Raw genomic sequence first — 26,701 nt, 5'->3', positions numbered from 1 at the left:
TTTAAAGATTTTATTTATTTTTAGAGAGAGGAGAAAGGAGGGAGAAAGAGAGGGAGAGAAACATCAATATGTGGGAAATACCTCTATCAGTTGTGGTTGCCTTTCATATGCCCCCAAACAGGCACCTGGCCTACAACCCAGGCATGTGCCCTGACTGGGAATCAAACCTGTGACCTTTCGGTTCACAGTCCAGCACTCAGTCCACTGAGCCACAGCAACCAGGGCAGGGTTTCTGACTATCACAACAGAAGCAAGTATCACTATCTGCCCAGGTCACAGCACATGTCCATGAAATGACACCGCCAGCTCATAGGACAAGTGCCATGATAAGCTCCAGTCACATCAGTGAAGGTCAGACACGTCATGTCAAAGTCACAACACAGTGGCACACAATGAAGGACCAACACAATGATACGAACAAACTCATGACATGACCACATGACCAAGCATGCCAAATGCCAGCGACTCAACTCAGACCGTGCGCCTATCATATCCACGTGGTTTCACTAGGTTCTTGCTGTCTGGCATGTTGACCCTCTACAATGAGCACCATCCCACACTGGGCATCACGACATGCGGAAGGTACTCAGATGCCAGGCCAAGAGGAGCAACCATTGGTGAGCCTGCCTGGCTCTGCCCAGGATGCCTCCTCCCTGTGCCTGGCAAAGCCTCCAATTCAGGGGGAACCCAGAGCCCTGGGGGAGGGGGTTCCTAGAGCCCGGTCCCACCCACCGGCAATCCTTCCCTTCCCCATCCAACAAACAGTCCTTGCCTGTGGGTCTGCAGCAAGAAGAAATCGGGCTGGGTGCTCCTACGGCAGCCAATCCCAGGCAGGCTGGGCGCTCCATCGATATTGCAAACAGAGCCCAGGCCCCAGCACATTCATGGTGTCAGCCAGCGTGGCGGGGGTGGCAGGGATGATGTTGGTGACTGAGGTGTTCTTCCCCCGGGACAGGCAGCCCAAAGCCCAGCTCCATTGCTCTCCTCACCCAGAGCAGACCTCACCTTGTAGATGTCGAAGCCAATGACCAGATTTTCGCCCTTGCCGTCCCGACGGGTGGACTGTTTTGGCCGCTGCTGGATGCAAATCAGCACTTCATCTTCTGGCTTCTTGACATCAAAGATGTACTGCAGGTATGGTCAAGGAAGGGAGACACCACAGTGAGGCCATGCTGATAATGGGCTGCTGGCTTCTGGAAGCTCCGCCCAGAGCAGGCCGAAGCTCAGCTGTGTGAGCTTGGGCATGTCACACCACCTCTCCGAGCCTCAGTCCCTTATCTGCAAGATGGGCCTGAAATGCATACCCTGCATGAGGGGTGGGAGGACTGGTTGAGGTTATGCTCAGCTCAGAGTCCACATTGAGCAGTCGGTGCTCAATAAAGACACACAAAGCAGTTGGAATGACCAAGGAGGCTGCAGGGGAGAAGCCCCCGTGGAGGAGCTGACCTGGTCAAGCTCCTCCAGAAGGAGCAGCATCGTGTGTGTGGAAACAAGGGGCTTGAGCCCCCAGCTCCGCCTCTAATATCCCTGTAGCTCTGGACAAGACATGCAACCTCAGAGCCTGTTTCCTCAGTTTTACCATCTCTGGGTCAGATTGTGAGGTTGGGGTCTACACGACCACTCAGATGTGCCATCCACCCCTCCCCCCGCCCCCTAGGGGCAGGTGCGTTGAGGCCCACAGAGGGACAGGGATACACCCAAGGTGATTCAGGAGTCCATGACAAGACAATGGCAAGGGCCACCGCAGCTGCTCAAGAGGCAGGGTGGGAGCCCCCAAGAATGCCCACCTGCGGGTTCTGGAAGAAGGTGTCCTTGTGGTTGATGCAGCCCCCGCTGCGGTTCTGCCACGGGTCCTCATGCCGCGTCCAGGCCCCATGCAGCCGGGCCTCCTCCCACGTCTTGTGGATGCTCAGGTAAGACGTGTTGATCAGGCGGCATTTGATGATGTCAGTGAAGTATCGGCACACGTCCTCGAAGGTCATCCTGGGCGTGATGAGGGGCTGAGCCAGGCAGGTCCACTGGCCCTGCATGCTCTGAACCGTGGCTCACACCACAGTGAGCATGGACATGGCATCACACACACCCTTCATGTCTCTTTCGGCCTCAGTTTCCTAACTTGTAAGTTGAGAAAGGATCTAACAGCAGTTACGCACCTCAGAGAGCTAGTGTAGGAATTAATTAATGCAATAAAAGCAAGTCGTATAACTCCTGGCAGACAGAAGCAATTGCAAAGGCCAGCTGTTACAAATACTAGTAGTATGAAGAACTAATATGTACAGCCCTCTACAGCTTATAAATGGATGTTTCCATCCATTTTCTTCCACAGCTGTTGTGAGGCCTGAATAAATGGGAAGCAAGAACTCCTTGGTAAGCACGCTGCAGTGGCCAGGATGTTGCCATGGTCACTACATGCTACATACATCTCCAGGAGCCGAATGGGGAGGGGGAAGTGCTCGTCCCCCTTCAAGTATGCACAAACGAGAATATGCACATATACGTACCACATATGAACATACATGAGAAAGGCCTTAGGAAGAAGCCCCTTACACTGATGAGGGGTTTTTATGACTATGTTTTAATTCAACTAAGCCCTGAGCCAGACTCGGCACAGTAGATCTCATCCACAGAAGCCCAGATCCAGAGGACCTGGGGGGCTCCCCTTGATACCTCATTGGGTACCAAGGTCACTGCCATCTGCCCGGGGCCCGCACAGCATCCACCCCACACAGGGTACCCAGTCCCCCTCCAGGTAGAGGCTGAGTCTCTGAATCAAGTGTCCTGCTTAAGAATGACACTGAGCCTGACACCATCGGGACTAAATGCAGGCTGAATGAATGCAGGAGTGAATGAATGCGGGAATGAGTGAATATAGGATGAATGAATGCAGAATGAGTGGATGCAGGGTGAATGAATGCAGGAACCATGGGGCTCTTTAAGCAACGCTAGAGCCATCTTCCCAGCCCACCCCCACCCATGTGCCTCCCTAAACTTACTCTTCCAAAACCCAAGTGTGCAGTCTTGCCTCTGGGCTGGATCTCTGTCCCTGACCACCAATGGCTCCTCTGCACCCCGAGTCTCAGCTTAGGAGGCAGCACCCCCCTGACCCTGTGAGGCCTCTCCTCTTCCCTATCTGCTCTGGGCAATCAGGCTGCCAGCAAGCCCCAGCCCTCTAGTCAATCCCCTACCTGCAGGCATCCTGGCTGAGCTGCCCAGGGGCTCAGCTGGGGGCCTGAGCAGCCTAGGGTCTCTCAGGTGGGCAAAGGGGACTGTGGAGATGAAAGGACTGCCTGATTCATCTTACAGAGCAGGAAATATGCTCAGAGAGGTGGCGTGACTTGTCCAAGGCCACACAGCAAATTGATGGTGTGGCATTTGTTAAAGCCCTGGCTCCTCCCTCCCATCAGTGCTCCCAGCGCACAGGAGGTCCTCCCTCAGCCCTGGATGCCCACCTGGGGCAAGAGCACACTCACCAGAACTCGCCATCATCCTGCACGGTCACTCCCATCTTCTCCCGCTCGCTCTTGCTCACCTTCTGCCACTCCTCTGAGCTGGAATGGGAGCAGGAGGAAAGGGAAAAGAAGAAAGTAAGTGGAGGGTCTGCACCAGGGCCACCCTGGCAAGGGCAGGAGAATGAGAGCTGGGCAGCATCAGGCATCCATCAGTGTGGGTGTGGTTGGGAGCACCCGGGGCTGTGCGCAGCCCCTCTCTAAGAAGCTGCCTGCTCACTCCCACAGGTCACCATGGGCTGTCATCCTGCTAGGGCCTGGAGGTCTAGGAGCAAACCCACAGGCTCGGGGGCATGGAGGGCAAGGGGGACAAGACCCTCAGTGGAGGGGCTCCTTTTGCCAAGCAGAGCAGTCATCCCCATTCTCACCCCTGGTGGCCTCCCTCCCTGTCCACCCCCACCCCCCAGCCTCCGCCCATATCACTCCTCAGACTGGTCTCTGTTCCCTACAGGAATCAGCTCATCCCACCTCTGGGCCTTTGCCCATGCTGACTCCACCCCCATGCACCCACTCCAAAGTCTTCTCCTAATGTCATCCAACTCCGAACCTCCTCCAGGAAGCCCACCTCGTGCATGCTCAAGTCCTCCTACCAAGCCACCCCCACCCATTGCCTGAGGTCAGCGCTGTGCCCGCACCCCCATCCCAAGCCTCACGTGTCGCTCCAGGGCCCGGTCCACTCTCGCTCGCCCCAGGGGTTGCGCAGGCGGATCATGTCTAGCTTCTCGGACTTGAAAAAAGCCAGCAGGCCGTGGCCCAAGCGCACCTTGCGCACATCGGTGACAGCGTATGCGTGACCTTTCACCAGGCCGCAGGCCAGGCGGGCCTCCATGTCCTCCGCGGTCAAAGCCTGCGGGGGACGCAGTTGCTCAGAGGCAGGGCGAGACAGGCTCCAGCTGAGCCGGGGGTCACAGCACCCCCTAAAGAATGGGGAGAGAATGGCAGCCCCACACAATTTTGCACGCTGGATGTTAAAATGTTAGCTTGGTAGGAGTATTGACATCACGTAAATCAGCAAATGCTATAAATCAGGGCTTTTTATTTTTCCATAGAGCCAGTTTATCAACACACCACTGGTCAGCGAAACCTGGGTTCAAATTCTGCCTTCAATGAGCCAGGCTTTCCCAACTGAAACATGAGCAGCCAATGAAATAAGACTCTTGAAGCACCCAGACCTGTGCCAGCAGGAAATAGGGGCTCCCTCCCCTCCATAGCATGTGATGACTTAAACCTTGACTGAGGGACTCTCAGATGTATAGACACCCATTCACCCCAATATGAGAGGGCCAGAAAAAGGGGATGTTGGTCAAACAATGTGGTCAGTGTGGTAGGGGGCTAGGGCAGGGGGCTCATGCTTGTGCTGCCTGGCACTGGGGAGGACTTGCACCCTCCAACTGCACCCTCCACCCCCCTCCTCACCCCCAAGGCTGAGGGTCTGGATTTAAGAGCCAACCTGGGCAGGGGCTCTGCTTGGGACACCACAGCCACCTCCCACCCCTATTAGGGTTGATAAAGGGGAGGGGTCCCCACTGCGGTCTGGCTCTGCGCTCTCACCTTGATGGAGGCACTGATGAGGCCTCCCCGGCTGTGCACCTTCATCACACGCTCAAAGAGCGCGTTCCTTTTGGCCTCGTCGTTGGCGAAGTCACCCTCAGTCAGGTCGATGGGCTCGGAAACGCCCCCTGTGAAGTCCACCAGTGCATCCGCCGTGTTGCCTCCATCCAGGGCCTGGTAACAGCCCGCCAGCCTGGGGAGCAACGTGGAAAGAATTCCCAGCTCATGCTCCCCAGCTGATCTAAATCCTTTACATTATAGGGGCTATTTTTGAGACTCAAAGAGGTCAAGCAAACTGCTATGGGCACACAGCAGACCACAGCAGACCACAGCAGAGCCAACATTTGTCCCACTGAGCCACACCATTTTGCCACTCAACTTCCCCTTAGCCTTAGCAGCCCCATCTTCAAAAATTAGCTGTCCAGAAATCTATCAATTCTTTTCAAAAGCGTTAAAAGCTCATATATCTTTTGACACATCAATTTGGGATTATTTGTAATAATGTAAGATGAGAAATCACCTAAACAGGGACTTGGTTTTAAAAACCAACACTGTACCAAACTCATTCAGCAGCCAGTGAACAAAGCACTGAGACGCGCTCCTGTGGCCGCGACATGTGAGTGCTTGCTTAGGACGTTTGGCAAAGCGATGCAGCTGGGTTCCAATTATGTTTAAATGTATTCATTTAAAAACTATTAAGCATCTATTACGTGCAACATACAAGGTGCTAGGGACACAGCCGTGGTTCCTTCTTAAATGTTAAGGAAAGGGTTGGGGTCTTAAAGGCAAAGCACTGACATGACTGTGAGAAGTGGAATGGGATACATAACAAAATACTATTTATGTAAATTGAAAATAACAACACAGATTTTACAAGGTTAACCTACAAACAAACAAACAAAAACATGCATCAAATATATTAAAAGAGTTGCCACAGTTGGGGGAGGATGTGGGAGACAAAGATAGGAAATGGTGACACAGAATAGGCAGAGGAGGGGCCGTGTGGGGACAGTGGCTGTGAATGGTGGTCCTGAACAGAGGAGGAGTGGGAGTAGCTCAGAAGACCCAAAACAGGGAGGGGCGTGGAGAGGCTGGAAGAATACCCAGGACTACAGCACACTTCTGTTATCTTCTGCATGACTTTCTTATATTTTCTAGATTTGCTATAATAGACATGCATTAGTTTTACAATTTAAAAAGTAAATCAATGAAAAAACAAGCACACATAAGTGGTGCAGCCACTGAAAAATAGTTTGGTGGTTACTCAAAAATGTAAACATAGCACCATATGGCCCATGTGGCTGAATAGTGTTCCACTGCATGCATATGACACATTTGCTTATTCATTTGTCTGTCGCTGGACACTTGGGTGGCTCCCACCTGTCAGCTGTTGGGAATAATACCACTGTGAACAATGGTGTGCAAATATCTGTTTGAGTCTCTGCTTTCTGTTCTTTGGAATATATAACCTAGCAGTGAATTGCTGCAACACGGCTGGACCTTGAAAGTGTCATGCTAAGTGATATAAGCCAGATGCAGAAGGACAAATATTGTGTAATTCCACTTATATGAGCTACCTGGCATAGGCAAATTCAGAGACAGAAAGCAGAATAGAGGTTGCAAGGGGCTGGGGGAAGAGCAAACAGGGGAGGTACTGTTTAGTGGATACAGAATTTCAGTTAATGTTGATGAGAAGATTGGGTATAGATAGTGATGATGGATACACAGCATTGTGAATGTAATTAATGCCACTGAATTGTACACTTAAATACAGTTAAAATTATAAATATTAAAATTGTTATTTAAAAACAAAACAAAACAAAAATGAACAAGCCCACCGAGTGGCTTTCTGAAGTTCAAGAAGGGCCTGCATCAAGGACCACGGAGACTTAGTGACCACTAGGGGGCGGGCTTTGCCTTCTTAGGATTAAAAATGGAATGGGTTAAAGGCTGTTTTCTAGGGATTGTTTTTAATGTTGGGCGTTTCTATCTCTCTGTCTCTATCTCACACACACACACACTCCAAGAAGACTGACAAATGGGCCTGGGAAGAGGAACCAGGCTCCCACATAGCTAGTGGCGGGTCTCTGACCCTCTGGCCCTCCTGTCCCAAGCTTGCCCCTGTCCTGCAGGGACCTGGGCAGGTCACTCTGCCCCAACAGTTTAGTAAACCCTTGCCTGTGCTTGTGCTGGGGACCCAGGGCCTGGCACAGAGCAGAAGGAGGTGGTGAGCAAAGATAGGATGGATGAACAGTCAGTCAGGTAGATGGATAAATGGATGGGGGGGGGGGGGGCAGGGGCGGTGGGGTGGGCAGAGAGCAGGGAAGGCTCCACACCCAGCCCAGGTTCAGATACCACATTCCAAGCAAGGCCTCCAGGGAGGGTTCAGCAGCTGGGATCTTTGGGAAGGAACCACTGACCTGAATGTGAGTGCTGGCTCAGCCCACAGCTACCTTCAGGAAACCTTCCTGGGCCTCAGTCTTCTCAGGTATAAGTGGGAGTAACTGTTCCTCCCTGTGTGGGTTGGTTGTGGGGACTTGACAACTAGATGCCCAGAGGACCTTCAGTTTAGGCCTCCACCCTACCCAGTGTAGGCTCAGCCGGCCATGCCCTGGGTGCCTGGGCTCTGAGCACTGTGTGACTTTGCACCAGCCCCTGACCTCTCTGTGCCAGAAGCCCCGCAAGAGGAACACCCATGCAGAGCCCATCTGCAGTGCAACCCCAGCCTGGCCAGCGGTCCACCTGCCCACTGCCAGCACCTACTTGGCATAGGCCTTCTCCACCAGGGCACACCAGAACTCATTGCGGGAGTTGGAGTGGCAGTAGATGAGCTGGTTGTTGACCGTGGGCAACCGGTCATCGATGACCACGTCCACCCACTCCCCAAAGCGCCAGAAGTGGAAGTGGAAGATGCCCGCATAGGCATCGGGCTTCTCGGGGTCCCACTCCTGCTCCTTCCAGTCTGGGATGACCTGGATGGGGGGGGGGAGAGGATGGGGACACATGAGGTCACATCTGGCTTCCTGAGGAAATAGGGGGGCATGCTTCCAGGGAATCAGAATGGAAAGGAATACTGGGTTTGTTTTCCAACTCTGCCATGAACAATGTGGGACTTGGGCAAATCCTTCCCATCTCTGGGCCTCAGTTTCCCCATCGATGCATTGGTTGGAGGCTCCCTTAGTCTCCTTCCAGCTCTGTCATTCTAAAATCCTGTGAGTTCCCCCCCTCCCTTCCTCATGCCTCTGTCTGCTTGCTCCCCCCTTAGAAATGTATTATACCCATCCTGGTCCCTGCCTGGTGAATGGTGCCACAGTCTCCCCACCCCACCCCCCACACCTAGGCTGAGACAGAAGCTGGCAACCACCATGGCCTCCTCCCTCTCTCCATCCAATTAGGCCAACCCTAGCTCCTCCATTCTGCTAAAACCTGTCTCCTCCTCTCCTTTGCCCAGCACCTCCCTGGCCCAGTCCCCCATCTCCTCGCCCTGGGACACAGTAACAGCATCAGCAGCCACATCTGCCTTCACCCTGTACAGCAGCAGAGTGAGCCTTCTGCTCATGTCACTTCCCTGGAAAATAAGGTCCAAACCCCGAAGGTGCTCTGCCTCCTCCACCATCTCCCAGGCTGGTTTCTCTCCCCAACCCCTGCTCCTGCTCCAGGCACCTCTGGCTAGGAACTCTGCATCTGTTCTTCCTCCAGCTGACTCTCATTTGTCCTTTAGGGTCTATCCTCTTCCTCCAGGAAGCCCTCCTTGACTCTTCAGGCTAAGCCAGCACCCCTGCCCATCAGTCTCATGGCCTCTGGCACTTCTCCTCTGAAATACTTATTCCGGTTATAATTAAACAAGTATGTGACATTATGAACAATTTTGATATGATTACCGAAATGTCAGCTTTCTGCAGGCAGGAACACATCAGGCTTGGTCACTGCTATCCCCCAGTATCTAGCCTAGGGCCTGGCCCACAGAGGGTGCTTAATAAACACGTGTTGACTGAGTGAATAAATTCACAGGCATTACATGGGGCTCTAATAACAATTATAATTGTGGAGCATCTGCGAAATGTCAGATAGCAAGCCTATGACTGCCATCAGTTATGTCAGTTTAATTCGCGCAATAAACTCACGAGTAGGTGACTATTATCCATCCCTACTTTACAGATGCAAAAAAAAAAAAAAAATGAGCCTCAGAGAGGGCAAGTAACTTGTCCAGGTTCACGCAGCTAGAAGATACACACATTCTTCATCAATGAGGACCGCTCTTTGCACCGCCCCACGCTGGCAGGGAGGACTCAGATGAGTCAGACACGGTCCCTGCCCTCGGGAGGCTCCCAGTCTGGGGACAGAGGCAGGCACACAGGGTACATTTGAGCCTTGGAGAGAAGGGAGTGGAGCGCCCGACCTGGGGCGCCAGCAGCAGCTTCTGAGGAAGTGTCCTGAGAGCTGGCAGTGAGTGCCCCGTAAGCAAACGAGGACAAACAGAGACAATGTGGGCATCAGGAGGTGGGCAGGGAAGGGAAAACCCTTCACTCTGCCAAGTCAGGGGGACCTGCTGGCCCTGCTAAATATGGGACGCGAGGGGCTGAGCACCACTGGGACCATGGGCAGCTCCTCCAGAAGAAACCCATTCCCAGGTATTCGGGGTGGACATGCAGGCATCCACACTGAGGAGCCAGATATGCACCAGAAGGCTGCAAATCCCAGAGCCCAGGCCAGCCTGAGAAAAGAGGCCAAAGCCATTCCCCAGACCCCACGCTCATTAAAGATGCTTTTGTTTACACGCCTCGTACCATCAACAGGGATGTTGGCAAAGAGAAATGCTCCCTAGTGGAACATTCAAGACCAAGAAAATGAAAATGCTAAGCACAGTGAGAGGCACCACAGCCACTGACGGAGCCTGCTGGCGCCACGCACAGGGCTGGCTGGTTTACCCCATCGCCCTGACCCTCACTGCTCTCTTTTGGGCCAACACTAAGGAAATGGCTGGCAGAGGCTGCCCAAGGGCACAGTGAGGGAAGCAGGATTCACACTCAGGGCTTTGGAGCCTGGCGCCCCATCTGGAACTCAGCAAGGTCTTGACACTGGCTGGTCCCTCTCCCTTCTGCCTCCTCACCTCCCTTTCCAGTCAACTCCTGTCCTTTCTAAGTAAAACCTCCCAGACCGGCCTTTACCCTGACCCTCAGATCTCTCTCCTGCTTTGCTCTCAGGACAGAAAGTTGTATCAAAAATGGGGTGCATGCAAAGTGGGGGTCTCATCCCCACTACACAGCTGGGAAGGCTGAGGTCCAGAGGAGCAAGGAGCTGCCCAAGGACACAGGGCGATGGGGAGTCCAAAGCTGAGAACACAGGCCTGGCCAATGCACCCTCCTCAGCTCCTCCCCTCCCTGAAAGCCCTGGATTGCCTGGAAATGGGGGAGGGCACAGGAAGGGAGGAGATCTGGGGGGAGGGTGTTGAGGAGAGAGGAAAAAGAGCCCTCACAGAGCACTAGGAGGGCCTCCTGGGGCCAAGTGAGGATCATTAGCCAGACCCAGGGCTTGGCTCTGAGCCCTCTGTGGTTCAAGAAGCATCTAATAAGACTCCAGGGCCCAGAGACCCAGAGTCAGGAATTCCCATGGGCCTAACTTCCCCCTTCTGCACCACAGCCATTGGACCCGGCAGGGGCCGGAGGGCCCCAGGCCAGCCCCTCTGTGCCTGCCCCCACCACCCGCCTGCTGGGGTACCAAGCAAGGGGGAATAAGACTATCTGGGAAGAAGTGCTCCACAGGCACACAAATTCAACTCCCCTTTGCACAACACAACATCAGGTCATGCCGGAAATCAAGGAAGCAACCGAAGGCCCTGGGGCCACGTCAAAGGATACAGAACCAGCTGGAAGAGGCTCCCTATGTCCAAAGACGGGCCAATCTGAGCAGCCATAAGGATAACAGCTTCGATGGATGAAAACATATCAAGTACATTCACATCCATGAGATCACGATGATACACAAACAATGAATGAGTCACTACTGCAGGATGGCAGGGGATCAACTCATTTTTTTGAAACTGGAAAATTAAGGGAAAGAATGAAAGATTTACCCTGCTTTTTTCTACACAACTTGTACCAGAGGTTAACCAATAGCAGATGAAGGGAGGTTTGCATCTGGAGATGAATTCCAGCTAAGAAATGAGGCAGAAATTAGAGTATTATGCTCCCACTATTTTGCAACCATTGGCGAATAATGGACTTATGAAATCATAGCTTCTAACATCACAAAAAAGAGACAAACAGACATTATATGCCTCCTGAGAGAACATCGCCCATGAAGCAGTTGTGCCAAATACTATTAGTACCTGAGCCTTATCAAGCCTCTAGAGCTAAGTCCTGTCTTACAGAGGCTACAGGGCCCCAGGAACATGTTAAATGACATCATGAAAACAAAACCAGCTAAATCCAGATACAGTAACCCCCCATTACCCTCGTGGGATACATTCCAAGACCCCCAGTAAATGTCTGAAACTGCAGATAGTACCGAACCCTGTATCTACTGTTTTTTTCCTATATGTACATACCTATGATGAAGCTTAATGTATAAGTCAGGCACAGTAAGATATTAATTTAGTAAAAGTTGATATTTAGTAAATATAAATCAGAGCCATGGCTGGTGTGGCTCAGTTGAGAGTCCTCCCATAAAGCAAAGGGTCGCCGGTTCAATTCCTGGTCTGAGCACATGCCTGGGTTATGGGTTTGATCCCTGATTCAAGATGTGAGAGAGGCAACTGATTGATTTTGCTCTCTTGCATCAATTTTTCTCTCCCTCTCTTTTTCCCTCCCTTCCCCTCTCCCTAAAAATAAATAAATAAATAAATAAAGTATATTTTTCCTGTACATGCATACCTATGATAAATTTATAAATAAGGCACAGTAAGAGACAAGCACTTTGATGCTGTGACAGTTGGGCTGATAACTGAGATGCCTACTAAGTGACTCACGATGGCAGCTCACACAGTGTGGGTACACAGCACAAAGGGAGGAGTCATGTCCAGGCGGGACGGAGCTGGACAGCACACGATTCTATCATGCTATGCTACTCAGAACAACACACAATTTAAAACTTATGACTTGTTTGTTTCTGGAATTTTCCATGTAATATTTTCAGACCACGGTTGACAATGGGTAAATGAAACTGCAGAAAACAAGGCTGCAGATAAGGGGGGCTACTGCAGTTAGAAACTGCATGGGTCAGCTGGTTTCTTCAGCAAACAAATTGCAAGGAAAAGATCAAACCATGAAGAAGAACCATAACTGTAGTTATGGACCTTGACTTGGACCTCATTCAAATAAACAAACTGTAAAACACACACATTTATGGTACAAATTGTAAACCAGAACACTTACTGGGTATTTGATATTAAAAAATCAGTGTAGTCCTGGCTGGCATGGCTCAGTGAATTGAGCACTGGCCTGCTAACTGAAAGGTCACTGGTTTGGTTCCAGGTCAGGGCATGTGCCTGAGTTGAGGTCATGCTGACGTTCCTCTCCTTTCATGTTCCCTTCCCTTCTGTCTAAAAGTAAATTTTAAAAACCTTCTTTAAAAATCAGTGTAAAATTATTTTAATTGTGTTGTGGCAGTGATTTTGAACCTTTTTCATCTCTTGGCACACAAACTAATTACTAAAATTGTGTTGAACATCAAAATAAACAAAATATTTTTTGCCAATCTGACAAAAAGAAAGGTTTAATTTTGATTCACCCACACCGGATGGCTATTGTTCTGTTGGCTGTTGTCATTTTTTTATTTGACAGTCTAAGGGAAAAGAGGTCAGGTATTGCATGTTTTAAAACCCTGCCTATTGAAAACCGTGTGTTATGGCATTATGGTTAGGGTTTTTTGTTTCCTTGAATGAATCTTTATCATTTAGAAACACATCCAGAAATATAACGACATGTTGCCTGGCGGGGCGGGGGTGGAGAGGACAGGGGATGGGCAGAGAGCTGACAACTGCTGAAGTGGAGGGGTGGGTTCAGGGCGCTCTTAGGCAGGCTGTCTCTCTCTCCTCACGCTGTCCGCAGTTGAAAAGGCCCATCACCAGGGACATGGGCTTCCTGGCCGGGCACTCAAACCCTGTGGGACGGCTGTGCTGACTCTCCACCTCACCCCTGAACACGGCCTGGACCCACATCCTGTGATGCATGAGGCCATCTGAGCTAAGCACATGTGGCTCCCCTGCAGCACCACCCTGTCCCTCATCTCTCAGGGGATGGCTGAGCAGCAGCTTGAAGTGCCCTCCTGACCCCACACTCGGCTCTTTCCCTGCTCCCTGAGGGGAGCTCGTGGAGGGCATGGCTGTGCCCCTCTCACACCCAGATCCCTGGCCCTCTCACAGGGCCTGGCCCAGTGCCAGCTGGCTGAGTCTCTGAGAGGACGATCCCCGAGCACTGGCTTCCGCGAGGCCCTGGCTGCCCAGGGACCCTGTACACACCAGTAGACACCATGTCGCCAACCATGGTGCATGGCAGGGACATAAGTCCCAACCACCTTCCTAGTGTCCGCATCCACCTGCCCCTCCTCTAGAACTGTTGTGAAAACTAAGGTGGATCAGGGCCTTGGAGGTGCTGTGTAAATCGAGGGGGGCTGTGCACCCAGGAGCGGGCATGCCTGCTGGTGTACGAAGTGCGTGGTGCACTCACACAACATTCACAGCCAACTTCTCTCCCAAGAGGGGAAAGAGAAACCTCCACAACAGCCCCCTGACAGGTGGGGAAAGTGAGGCCTGAGGGGCTGAGGCACTTACTTGCGCTGCCCTGGTAAGGACTGTGTGGGATTTGGAGACCCCCTCACACCCAGGGGACCCCGTTAACCAAGACTCAGTGCAGAATCACTCGGAAAGCTCTGGACCCCACTAATGGGTTCACCACAGCACCCCCTGGTGTCCCCAGCACCTGGCACACTCCCAAGATTTTCCCAGGGGGCTCCCACTTAGGCCCAAGTGGCTGGGTTCCAATCCCGCTGGGGCAAGGGCTGACCTGGACTCTCCCAGGCGTGTGACAGGGCTCTGTGGTGGACAGGAATGTGTGACCTGGCTCGGGGGGAGCATCTCAAAGCAGGAATTGTTCGCAAGCAAAACCTCAAGTGTGGACTCTGAAGCAGGGCCTGACCTTGGCCTCGCCGAAGACTGGGCCCTCAGAGAGGGAGGGGGGCATCACCTCTGCCCACCCCAGGGAGCCAGCGTCATGGAGTCAAAGGTCCACAGACCCAGAGCCTGGTCCACACACACCCTCTCGCCCCTCCGCACCCTCTGTGATTCTGGGCAGGCTTCCTGCTTTGAGTCTGTCTCTGTCCAAAAACAGAGTGAGCTAGAGATGACAAGGGGACAGAGCTCTGAGAAGTGTCAAGTGGGGCACTAGGGTGATGTGGCAATATCAGTCTTATCTAGTCAGCAGGATGAGATTTGAAAGGACTTCACAGAAGCACGCTGTTCCCACTAGAGAGTCTGAGACTGGAAGAGGGTCAGGAGCCATGTGAGAACAGGCAGCAAATTGGTGACAAAAGCCGGATGAAAGCTGGGCACACGCCTGACCCCACCCCACCCCTCAGCTCTGTCCATCTGCCCAGCCACCCTGCAGGGCTGAGCACATTTGGTGTATCCCCACCCATCCCCTCTGGGCCCTACCTCCCAAAGACAGATGGCACCTTCCCACAGCCTCAGGAGGGCTCCCAGCAGGCCCCATACAGTGGCTGGTCTGGGGGCCACTGGAGAAAATCCTGTCAGGGGTGTAGGTCCCTGGATGGGTGTCAGGAGACCTGGTTCTAAACTCCTTCCTGCTATCTGACCTTGGGGTCATCCCATAAAGCAGTAGCATCAGGGAGAGTGTGGGAGAAAGCCTGGGGAAGGGGTGCTCCGGGCTGTGAGGGGACGGGGCTACATCAGGGCTCCTGAGGGGGAGGGACACTCATGGCGAGAGACTGCACACCACTGAGACCACTGAGGCAGGGGCACACGGACTTTATTGGGGCCACACAGTGGGCACAGCAGAGCCACTCACATGCCGACACAGGGTGGATGTGGTCGGGCAGGGGGCGGGTGGTACAGGCAGTCAGTCTGAGCGAGAGGGTCCCCAGAGCTGCAGGGAGAGCGGTCAAGCAAAGAGGCAACAGGCAGGGCCACCCCCAGGGGCCTGGCTTCCCCAAAAGTGGAGAAGCGAGGCAGGCAATGCCAGAACTTCAAGCACATCCTGTAAGAGGCCAGAGCTGCGAGTTAGAAAGGACCATTGCCCACACCACAACCGATCTCCCACCTAAAGAATCAAGACTCCCACACCCACTCCCGCTTGCACGCTTCCCAGCAGCTTCGGCCGGTGGGGTGGCTGACACTCTGTCTCTCCCTGCACCTGTGCCCAGGGCCCTGTGGCCCTCCAGTGGCATTGCTTCGTGAGGGAAATGTCATGGGACACCCCTGACAAAAACCAGGGCTGACCTTGAGACAGGGTGTCGGAGGCATTTCCTGTGGTACCCTCAGCTGATGCCAGGCAGTTCGGGCCCCTCCTTCAAAGGGGGCTCACTGGGTCTGTGCAGTGTGAAGGGGAGCAGAACTGAATCTGCTGGTAACTGTGTCTCAGTTTCCTTGTTTGGCGAGTGGGCTGTGCCCATGACCTCTGAGGCCAGCATCCTCCCATCACAGCACACTGCCACCTCCAGCCCACTTCTGACCATCAGCCATCACAGCTGCCCCACCAGGCCATCCCCACCCCTCAGCTCCACTGAAGATGCCAGAGATGCCACACAGAGGGACACTCACCTTCCCTGGCCAGTGAGCTGGAAAAGCTGATGTCCCAGCAGGGCACACCTGGTGTCCTAGAGAACCTATTCTCCGGGGCCCCAGGGCTCTGGATCCCCCACCCCCAGCTTCCCCAGGCAGCTGCCTATACTACACTGTTCCCACGTCACTGCATGAACCTCAGAGCCTCCCAGCTCAGGAAGACCCCCTTCTCAAGGTCATCCTGACCAAGCCCCTGCTAAGGGCCACTCATGCACCAGCTGGGCAATTACATAACAGATCATCTAAAATCAGATTTGTCCACAGGACAGGTCTAGACTCTAGAATAATCCATATGAATATAGCGTGCGCTCTCTCAATATCCATGTATATGTATAGATAGATACATCCTTAAGTAACTTTTTTATGTCCCCCTTCACTTCTCCCCTCCTGAAGTAATTCTCAGAAGACCAGAGTTGCCCTGCATAGCCTCCAATGTGCCAGCCACTCCGCACTGACCAAACCAACACCCACAGCCACCCTGCCCAATGTCTTGAGGGCCCCTGAGGCACTGTGGGACCACACAAGGCCCATGCCAGGAGCAGCGCCTTCTTGGACGTGGTCGGACAGGCAGCCAGTGCCTGTTTGCTGGATTTCCTAAGGAGGCTGCTCTGCCATCTTCATCTCCCTGTCTACAGAGGAAGCCCGATGGCTGGTTCTTTGGATCTGTGTGTGTGTGTGTGTGTGTGTGTGTGTGTGTGTCTGGGTCTGTTTCTCTCTTGGTCTCCCTCAGTCACTTGCTCCTGATAATGAGGCACAGAGAAGGCAGATGCCCGTGGACCTCCACTTTCCCAAATGAGTCCCAACCTGGCCTCCATGGTCTATAGCAAAAGCAGCGGCAGCCAATTCAGCTTCTAGACTACAGAGCCTCTGCGTCTTCCTCCCTAAGCAGGAGCGCCGGCACCACAGAAAAGGGAGGAGGAAGGACACAGGCTTGTGGGAGCCTGGTCAAGCTGAGTACAGGACAGCAGCTAAGAAAATGTCCCCAAATACGCACATGGGGGATAGGGGCACGGGCAGGGGACAGGGCAGGTGGGTGAGACGAGAGGGCAGCAGTGAGTAGCTGCCATCAGAGCTGGTTAAAGATTACGGAGGCCTTGAGGTTGGCGGGCTCCACGTTCTCGCTGAAGGTGATGAGGAAGTACATGACCTTGCGGATCTTGGCCAGCTCTGACAGGCGCTCCCCGAACTCCAGGGCGTCAGCCTCATTCCAGTCCATGGCATCCGAGTCCTCCTTGCGCCAGAAGATGGCAGCAGGGTCCAGCAGCTGGCGCGTCATGAGGTTGGTGAGGTCGGGTGTCCAGTTCTGGGAGGTGCCTGTGACGGTGACCTTGCCTGGCTTGTCCAGCACGACATCCCAGCGCTCAAACTGCAGCTTCTGCTGCTGGGTGAAGTCAAGGCGGTACACGGACTCCGCAGGCCTCAGCAGCTTCTCCCCGTCCTGGCGCTTCTCCCCACGCTGCTTCAGGCTCTCCACGCGCAGCCGCATCTGCTTGGTCAGGTCCTCATCCAGGACCAGCGGCATGCTGAGCTGCGGCTGCTTCGGCCCGTCCTCCGCCATGGCCCAGGTGCTGCTGCTGCTGCTGCTGCTGCTGCTGCTGCCGCCTCTGTGTCGTCTAAGAGCCAAGTGCACTGGGGCCTTACCGCTAAGGCAAGAGGCCACCAGAGAGAGGCCCCGCCTACCCTGCCACCCTCCCCTCCCTGGGCTGCTCGCCCTACCCAGCTCCACCTCGTCCTCAAAATGGGTGTGTATGAGGGTGGGAGTCCCCGCAGAAGTGGTAATGGAGGTGCTGCAGGCAGCCAGAGGGCGAAACAGGCTCCTCAGGGACCACATCGCTGATGTCAATTGCTGTGGCAACCACCCTGACTACCATGGATGGGCAGCTGGTGTGCTTGCGAAGTGTACCAGGGCAGTAAGATGGGGAGGCAGGTGGGGCAGGTGCTCGCAGGAGGCACACAAGAAGAGCATAGAAGACCCCTGGCAGGGGGGTGGGGACAATAAGGACCAGAGGGGCCCACTGATTTGAGCTTTGAAGTCACCGAAGAAACCTAGGGGCCGTCCTTGACTTAGCATACCTCCTCCATACACACCCAGTCACCAGGGTGTGCTGATGCTGCCTCCCAGACACCCTGAACACCTCTCCATCCCCCCGTGCCCACTGCCAGGGCCCCGGCCCAGCCACCGTTGTCTCTCACCTACACCCGTGTTCTCAGACTTTAGGGAGCCCCAAGACCCCAGTATGACTTAAAACAGGGACCGCTGGACCCCACCCCCAGAGTTTCTGACTTAATAGAGCACTGGTGGGGCCTGGGAATGTGAATTTCCCTGGATGATGCCGCTCCTGCAGGTCCAGGGACAGAGCATGCAGAATCACTGACCTAGATTCTTGTCTGCTGGCCCCACCTCAATCTGGCACCACAGGGCAGCACAGGCCCAGGTTTCTCTCCTACTAAAATCTCACCTCTTATTCCACCTGTGTAAATCCTCAGTTTCCCCCAGGAGGCTTGAGGCTAAGGAAGACTGACAAATGTCTGTATCACCAGTACCTGAGGTGGACCCAAAAGCTTAGTGATTACATGTGGGCAAATGGAAGAACTGGAGTATGTGACTGTACTTGGGGGTCGGGAGAAGGAGCCGCCACGACACGCCACACACAGAAAGGGGGAGAGAGGCCTGGGCCAAAGTGTAACACTTGAAAACAACTAACGGATCTAGTGGACCACAAGCACAGTCACTTGCTAGAGGGAGGCTCAGTCAGTCAGTAGGATCTCGGGCTACGTGAACAGCAGGGGGGCACAGAGGGAACCGAGCACCTGGTCCTGCCCGGCCCTGGGGTCAGTTCTGGCAGCAGTTCTCCAAGGATGTCTGAGAGAACCATAGAGAGGAGATGCGAACCTGCCTGGCCCTCGAAGAACCTTCTGCTTTGCAGCTGGAGAAGCAGAGGAGAAGGGAAGAACGTGGCTGAGGAGTTACTCCAGGGGGAGGGGCTTCCCTTTCCTTGGTAAAGAAGAGCTGTTTCTCTCCTTCCCAGCACTAAATTTGGCTCTTCAATTGTACACTTGCTTAGTTTTTGTCTGTGATGTCTCCCCACTAGACCATAAGCCCTCAGCAGGCAGGGACCATGTCTCTCTTATTCATCACTCTAAGCCAACACCTAGAACAGGGCCTGCCCAGTAGGAGGCCCTCAGAAAATGCTTGTTGAATGAAAGAATGAACAAATGAATGAGTGAATGAATGGTGAGAGAACAGCTGATGTGATGGACCATGGGGTCCAAACTGAAGGACAACAAAAAGAAGAAGATGGACAGATGGGGAGAGAGTACGAGGTCAAAAATGCAGTTTAGAGACAGGCATATGTCAGGGTGGAGGAGTGAGGGAAATGCCTGGAAGGTGAGGCCAGAGAGATTGATCCTTCAATTGAAGATGTGCAGGGAGAACGGAATCAGGCATAGCCTGTGGCTGCCATGGAAACTGAGTTGAAGGCAGCTGATGGCACAGGATGACAGAGATGTAGCCAAGAACTGAGGCCAGGGTGACGCAGTGGGAAAGGCTGGGAAATTGGAGGTACCAAGGCCTTGGAGCCTGGGTGGCAGGCAATGGTAGCTGGCTGGCAGGGGATGGTGATAAGGTGGGCTGGGGTGGGGGAAGGGCAAATGGCATGAGCCTGTAGGGGTTTCTATAGGGAAGGTATGGTCTGTACGTGTTCTGCATCTACTGATGGGGACCCATGGGCCACATGACCCTAGGGACAGCCTGGTCTCGGCCTGGGCAGAGGGTTGTGAAGCTGCAGGAAGAGGCTGGGGTGGAAGTTGTTACCAGGACTTGGACTTCACAGACAGACCGGGGAGGAAGGAGGGGGCAGTGAGAGCCAGGGAAGGCCAGAGGAAGGGAGGAAGGGAAGGAAGGAGAGGCTGGGGACTCATGCAGGTGGGGCTGGGCCCACTGCTGCCCATAGACCTCTGCTCAGCCGCCAGACACCCAGAGAGGACCCACCAAGGTTGGACATAGAAATGATAGGAGAACAAAAGCTCCAAACTTCCAAATGTGATTGCAAAAATGTGTATTTAAAAACCAAACAAATAAACAAATATCTGTTTAACCCCAAATAGCAAAAAGACCAGGAGGAAATATAGAAAACCCTTAACACTGGTTGTTTCTAGGTAAAGAAAACCTTCAGTAACTTTGTACTTTTTCAAATCTTCTGTCCCTAACACCTGGAAGGGTGCTGGGGCATCGCTGGGTGTTCAATTAACGTGTGGTGAGTGAACTTCCAAAGGGCATGAGCTGCTCATACAACAGTGGCAGGTGGGATGTTAAACGTTTAAATGGAACCAAAATATAGCCAGCTCTGCCACCAGGTGCTCTGCCCTAGGACTGCTGCCCCCAACACTCCCTCTCTGACATCCAGGCACTCCTCCGGAGCTCTGTGCTCACATCTGCTCCTCTGGCCAGGGGCACAGCTGGCCCCTCCTGGGGGAGGGGCACCCCAGAGCTCAGAGCAGGGATCGGCCTGCCCTCATGCCTGGGGCTTCGCCAGGTTCTGGGGGAGGGGAACTCCCCTAGCTTGGACCAGGCCAGGCCTGATGGCAAATGCTGCACCCACTGCCACATCCTGATTTCTGGTCCACCCCACGTCCACTGCCCTGCCCTCCCAGAATGTATGGCCAAGTCGGGGGAACACAATGCCCACAGGGGACCCCATAGTGGGGTCTGCCTGCTGCCAAGGCATATCTGGCAGAACAGATAAGTAGGTGGGAGCCCAGAGGAGGGTCAGAGAGGGGGTTTGACACATGCAAATTGCCCCTTATGCTATGGTCTTGCCCACCCCACCCCCACACACAGAGGCTCCTTTAATTTTCCCACAATCCTGTGGACTGGAAAGGTCAGGTTTACACTGAGGCCAAGAGAAGAAACGTGACCTGCCCAAGGTCACGTGACTAGCAAGGGACCCAGTCAGCATGAAACCCAGGGCTGGCTGGCTTCACATCGTTGGCCCTGGCTGCATCAGGAACTGAGATCAAGGACTGGCAGCCTGGACTGATATGACCCCATATGAGGCTCAGCATTCACAGAGTGAGGGGACAGGTCAGGCTAAGTACCCCACATTCCATGGAGAAGACAGGGTTGGGTAGGGGAGGCCCTGCAGAGGAACAGGCCCAGAAGGTGAAGGGTGACAACAAACAGCCCAGCCAGCAGGGACCAGGAGGGAGGGGAGGCACAGTAATGAGCTCCCCAGGGTCTCCTCTCTCCTTCCAGGACCCAGAGGCTGGCTGTCACCACAGCAGCACCAGGAAGCAGAGTGCAATTAGTCCAGAGCACCCCACCCTGCCGCAACCTCCTGGGGACACAAGCTCCCAGAGATCAGCCTCTTGGCCCTCGAAGCCTCCAGCCAGGCCTGGTGTCCTAACACCCTGCAGGAGGAACCTTCAGCCCAGAGACAAACACAGGCCTGCCACGGTCACACAGCATCAATGACAGGCTTCCCCTGTAGGTTCTGGACCCTTGTATCCCCTCATTAGATGAGCAGCTGTACCAGGGTCCAGGGCAGGAGCCAGCTGGGGCTGCTCCCCACAAATGATCAGACAGCCCACCCCCAGAAGGGGACACAGCAGGTCAGGCTCTGTCCCCACTGAAGGCCCCAGGATGCCCACAGCAGCGAGGATGGCTGTGGGGCTCCTGGTCAGTAGCCAGGTCTCACCATTTGGGAGGGGTTCCGTTCTCAAAACATTCTTGACCTTCTGCGTGCCAGGCGCCTGCTGGGCCAGCAGGAGGATGTAAGCTGGCCTAGCTCTACCCACGACGGACTCACAGCAATACAATCACAGGGCAGGGTGGGAGGCGTGGGGCCAACACTACAGGATTCCTGTGTCCCACCTCCATCCTCAGACTGAGTCCTGGCCGAGCTGAGGGTGCAGTTCAGAGGCAGGGAAACCTTGCTCTGGGCCCAGAAGAGGTGGTTGGAACCTGGAGGACAGCCTCACACCCAGAGAACAGAGCCAGGACCCAACACCCACTGGGCCTCGAGGACCAGGAATGCAATGATCTCACATGTGGCTCTCTGAGCCCCGCCCACCTCTGACACCCCCCCGAGCACCCATGTCTGTGGGCCGCAGCAGTGGCCTGTGTGAGGGCCCTAGGGCCTGCAGCTACCCTATACCCATAGGACCATCAGGGCCGGGCCCCCGGTATCCCCACCCTGGGCTGGCTTTGAGAAGTCACACTCCATTCAGAAGGCATGACAGCAGGACCCCACACAGCCCCAGCCTCAGGGGAAGGCACTGCTCCCTCTGATGGCTGAGGGATGTCTCAGAGGATGAGAACAAACTCACTCTGCTCCTTGCATCCAGCTTACATAAGAACTCCCATACGACTATGAACATGAATGATCGTAACACTGGTAACGTAGCCCATTCACAGAGCGCTGCACAAGGCCCTGTAAGTACAGTGAGTCGTTTCACGGTCACAACTCCCCAAGAGGGAGCTACTGTGATATCCTGATTGTTCAGATGAGGGTATTTATAAAGCTACCAAATGGTGAGCCTGGGCTGGCACCTGAGCCTGTAACACTGAGGTGCGTAGTGCTCTTACGCCCTGCTGCTTGCCCCTACAGGAAGAGCAGGGGGGTAGGGGTGAGAAAGGGGCAATGACCTGTATTTGCTGGCATGGGAACCCAAGAGGCAATCCCTGTTGACAGTTCGTTAGAGAGCACAAATCCAGCCTCTAACTCACGCTTCCCCATTTCCCCAAGAGGTGTGATTTAAGGGCTGCACTGCCCACTGCTGCCACAAGAGGGCGAAGTGTCAGGACCAGCGCCCATTCTTTCCAACCTAAAACCTTTGCTGCTGGTCCAGAACATCAGCAGCTTGGAACCACGAATCATGAATTGCTCCCACTGAAAAAGTGAGAAAATTAAGGCCCAGAGAAGGACAAGGACTGGCCGTGTCATACAGCAGGTAACCGGCAGGGGTCTCCTGAGCCCCAGTTAGTGGTCTCTCTACATTGCACGTGATTCAGGAGCTTCCACTTTTTTCAAGTACATATTCTGCCAAGTGGCCCCAGGGACACTGTGGCCCCACAGTGAGGAGGAAACACAACAGCATCCCCATGGGAGCCACACAGATCCCCTACGGCTGCCCCAGGGACCCTAGACTGGCAGGTGAGGGGAGGGTGGTTCTAATGCTCAGTAGATGCCACAGAGTCCCGGCGCCACCCCCCCCCGACCCCCTCCCCAAGGCTTCCACAAAGTCTCACCTGCATGTTCAGAAGGCTGCACCTCCCCTGCTGGGCGGTGAGGACTGCAGGCTGAGCTCACGTTTCCCAGCATCCCCACCTCACCCCAGGCCTCACCTTTTGCCAGAGCGACTCTCGGGAGGCGAGCGACGAGCAGGCTGCCACAAACCAGCAGTTGCCCACTTGGCCCTGGTGCAGGTCGTGGGAGCTGATGCCGTCCACAAAGAGGCGGGGGTCATCACAGATGTCCTGCGGAGAACCCGAGAGGAAACCTCACCGTCAGCATGGAGAATCACCTGCCTCCTCTCGCAGACTGGGGGCCCCAGGTGGCTTCCCCCAAACCAGCTTCCCCCACATGCTGCCTGGAAGGCCCTCCTCCCTTGCCCTGTATGAAGAACTCTGCCGTTGTGCCGAAGGTGCCACATGAACAAATACTGTGGAAGGACTTCAGGGGCTGGACCCTGGGCCACCCACTTCCTCCCGCCCTGTGTCTTCTCTAACTAGCACACCTTTCCAGCACCAGCAGCCCAGCAGTGCCCACCCCAGCTGACCCTCACGTGTCCAGTCGTGAAGCAGGGTAAGGGGCCGGGGGGGGGGGGGGTAGGGGAGGTCACATGACACGTGCAGAGGGTGGGAGAAGTAAGGAGCTGATGCTCCATGCCCTGTGTGGGCACATCCTCAGGCTGTCTCATCTGACCCTCACTCCACCAGAGGAGTGTGACATTGTCAACTCATTTTGTAAAGGAAAGAAAACTGGTGACTCCCAAACCAGTAGAAAATAATTAGCAACAAAGGGCAAATGTAATTAAAAGGGTCTCTGAGGCAGAGTTAACAGTATTAGCATATTTACAAATCAGAAAAGGGGCATTCCACAGCTCAGCACAAATGCTTCTGAGGACAAAGGATATCTGAGATCGAAGTGGGGGGAGGTAGTCATCACCAAACTCCGGGAAGTGGGAAAATGTAGCTAGACAGCCCAACAAACCAGATAGCGAAGTTTCAAAGAAGAGCTGGAGACAGACCTATAACCATGTCACCCTGAGTTAATTTTCACCCTCGGTTAATTTAGTTAATCGTGTCAGATTGTAACTCCAGAGTATCCAGCATGGAAAAACGGAGAAGGAGAAGGAGAAGGAGGGGGAGAGGGGAAGGGGGGAAGAGTTTTACTCGCGTTAGGATAAAACAGCCAGCTCCATCTTTTTGGCGCGCACCGTGATTTGGTTTTTTGGCTGTGCCCAGAGCTGTAGATCTGTGAATAAACATCTGCCTCAGTTACTGCTAAAGTCCTGTGTCCCGGTGTTTTATTGTGGGCATTTCTCACAAATTTATGGATAAAGAATGAAGGTTCAGAGAGGGGCAGTGACTTGTCAAGGGCACACAGCAAGCAAATGTGGAACAGAGCTGAGCAGATACCCACAGAGTTCCCAGGGTGCCCACTCTAGGCCTGTCCTCCTCACCCATCAGCATCTTCACCCAACAGAGCTGAAAGGGAGTACATGCTCCCCAAGAGGGGCTGGCGATAGTGGACGGTAGGGAGAGGTAAGCACTGACACACGGCGTCCCAGTGCCAGGCATCCTGCACCATGACCAATCCTCACCATGACCCTCGGAGGTGGGCACTGTGCTCCTTTTACAGATGAGCAAACTGAGGCCCAGGGAGGTGTAATAAGATGCGATACAGCATGAGCCTGCCTCCACTTTAGCAGGTGCTCCCGAGCTAGTTCAATCACAACAGGGCTACTGAGGTTCGACTACAGGCAGCCACAAAGAGTTCCAGAGTCAGGAAGTCAGAATTCAAATTTCTGCACCCATTTATGCACTGGCTGTGCAACTTTGGGCCAGTGGATCAACCTCTCTGAGACAGTTTCCTGTCCTTTGTAAAGGAGGTAAATTATTATCCTTGCAGAGCTATGTAAGGATTCCACTGGTTTGCAGGCACAGCACTTGCAAGAGAAAGTGGGGCAAAGGGCTATACCTTCTCACTAAGGCATTTGGGACTCCTATTGTCACCTCTGTCTGAGAAAGCCAGTGTTTTGGAGGGCCAGATTGAGGGCCATAACTCCCTGAGGATATCAGTGGCTTCGGATGGACCTTCAGAGTGACAACTTCAGGGCTAAGCTGCATACGAGGCGGCTTCTCCATGCTAGTATAGGTAGTTAGATATTAATGAAGGAAGAGAGCACAGGAAATCAGACATTAAGAAGCTTGCTTTCCTAGGAAGTTACAGCATCACACACTCACCAGAAAACTACCTGTTTGTTCCCCCACAGATCGCATATCACAGGGGAAGGGACAGAACAAGAAAGGGGAGGTAAACACATGCTCAGTAGGAGCCAAGGGGGTGACCACAGAGGCCTGTCAGTCTAGCCTGAGGAAAGGATTGTATTGGGTAAGAGACACAACTCTGGAAGATCCAGGAAATAGACTGGTCAGGGGGTGGACCCAACAGAAGCCCATGAAAGCTTGGGAAATTGATTGGTTATTTTGAAAAAGCGCCTGGTCCATCCCAAACCAGAGATAATATACATTAATCAGCCTAACAAAGACAAAGCCTGTCTTGTCTCTCTCTCTCCCTCAGTGACCGGCACTCACCCCATTCATTCACGCGTTCTTTCTCTCGCCATGGGATCCACACAGCCATGTGGACTAGCAGCCTCGTGGGCTTGCAGTGGATCGCATGGGCTCCAAAGGACTGAGCTTTAACACGGCACAGAAAACTGGACTCTAGCCTTTGTCTTAGCCTTGCTGAAGACAAGGTTGGATTTTCTCCATGGCAGGACAGATGGAGATGGGACAAGGGGCAGCCATTCACCCAAATAAAACTTGCCACACCACAGTTTCCTGGATGTGGGTCCATGAAATGCTTTCCTTGCAATCCTGTGGAAGAACATGATTTCCACCAGCAACTTTATGGCACAAATCGCTGGACACTGGTCTTTGTTTTGGCCTTGATAAAGGCAAGGCTGGACTTTTTTCCACAGTGGGACAGATAGAAATGGGACACTGAAAACCCAGTGTCCCATTGGGTGGCCTTCTATTTTTCTTACAGAGCAGGGTCCCCAAGGAGATGGGAGGGGCTTTAACCATAAAATAGTGATGAAAAGCTTATGGGGCCTATGTAAAATTCTATCAGTGGCTGCAATTAGTCACCCTGCCCACTGCATCACAGGACTCAGTCGGAGATTTAAAAATAAGGCTTCAGGCATTTTGGAGGAGAACAACACCATGTGGCTCTGAAAGGAAAGGGAGAACTCCATGCGGTTTACAAGGAGGCTGGGAACTCCACGTGGTTCTGCATTAAGCGCTGGAGGGCACCACAACACAGGCAAAACCTCCCCAATCAGGATCGAATGATTGGGAGCTGCTGGTAAAACTGAACTGTGTCTGGGAAGTAGGAAGACTGCATCTCTGACTTTTCTAAAACTAGCCTGGTTTGGTAGGGGGGGGCAGAACTGTGTGTTTGTGGGTGTTTTAAAGAAAATAAGACTTAATCGCAGAAATCCACAAATAATCTAAATCTATATAACCTTTAAATAAACAATTATTTTTCTTTTCACCAAACTCTGGTATTGAGAGTTATGTTTCCGGTGGTGGGCAATCAGGCCCTTCATAACTGAACAG

The 26,701-nt window shown here is 53.6% G+C and overlaps 2 protein-coding genes across 2 annotated transcripts in view; both read right to left on the bottom strand.

Moving 5' to 3' along the window:
* The window catches only part of CAPN5 (calpain 5), a 56,126-nt gene that overhangs the window by 4,095 nt on the left and 25,330 nt on the right, over positions 1 to 26,701 (bottom strand). Inside the window, exons 3-9 of the mRNA XM_090265668.1 lie at positions 23,198 to 23,329; positions 7,821 to 8,029; positions 5,058 to 5,250; positions 4,160 to 4,353; positions 3,471 to 3,548; positions 1,788 to 1,983; positions 1,006 to 1,128 (exon numbers count right to left, since the gene is read on the bottom strand). Coding sequence (XP_090121794.1) covers positions 1,006 to 1,128; positions 1,788 to 1,983; positions 3,471 to 3,548; positions 4,160 to 4,353; positions 5,058 to 5,250; positions 7,821 to 8,029; positions 23,198 to 23,329 — 1,125 coding nt within the window. The remainder of the gene's footprint in view (positions 1 to 1,005; positions 1,129 to 1,787; positions 1,984 to 3,470; positions 3,549 to 4,159; positions 4,354 to 5,057; positions 5,251 to 7,820; positions 8,030 to 23,197; positions 23,330 to 26,701) is intronic.
* Positions 16,533 to 17,532, bottom strand: OMP (olfactory marker protein). Its single transcript, XM_090267784.1, has one exon. The coding sequence runs from the start codon at positions 17,408 to 17,410 to the stop codon at positions 16,919 to 16,921; it is 492 nt and encodes a 163-aa protein (XP_090123910.1). The 5' UTR covers positions 17,411 to 17,532; the 3' UTR covers positions 16,533 to 16,918.

This window comes from Furipterus horrens, unplaced genomic scaffold (assembly GCF_987537825.1).
Source record: "Furipterus horrens unplaced genomic scaffold, mFurHor1.1.pri manual_scaffold_2, whole genome shotgun sequence".
NCBI classification, from domain to species: Eukaryota; Metazoa; Chordata; class Mammalia; order Chiroptera; family Furipteridae; genus Furipterus; species Furipterus horrens.
Note: the sequence above shows the minus strand (reverse complement) of the source record. Positions and strands in the feature narration are given on the sequence as shown.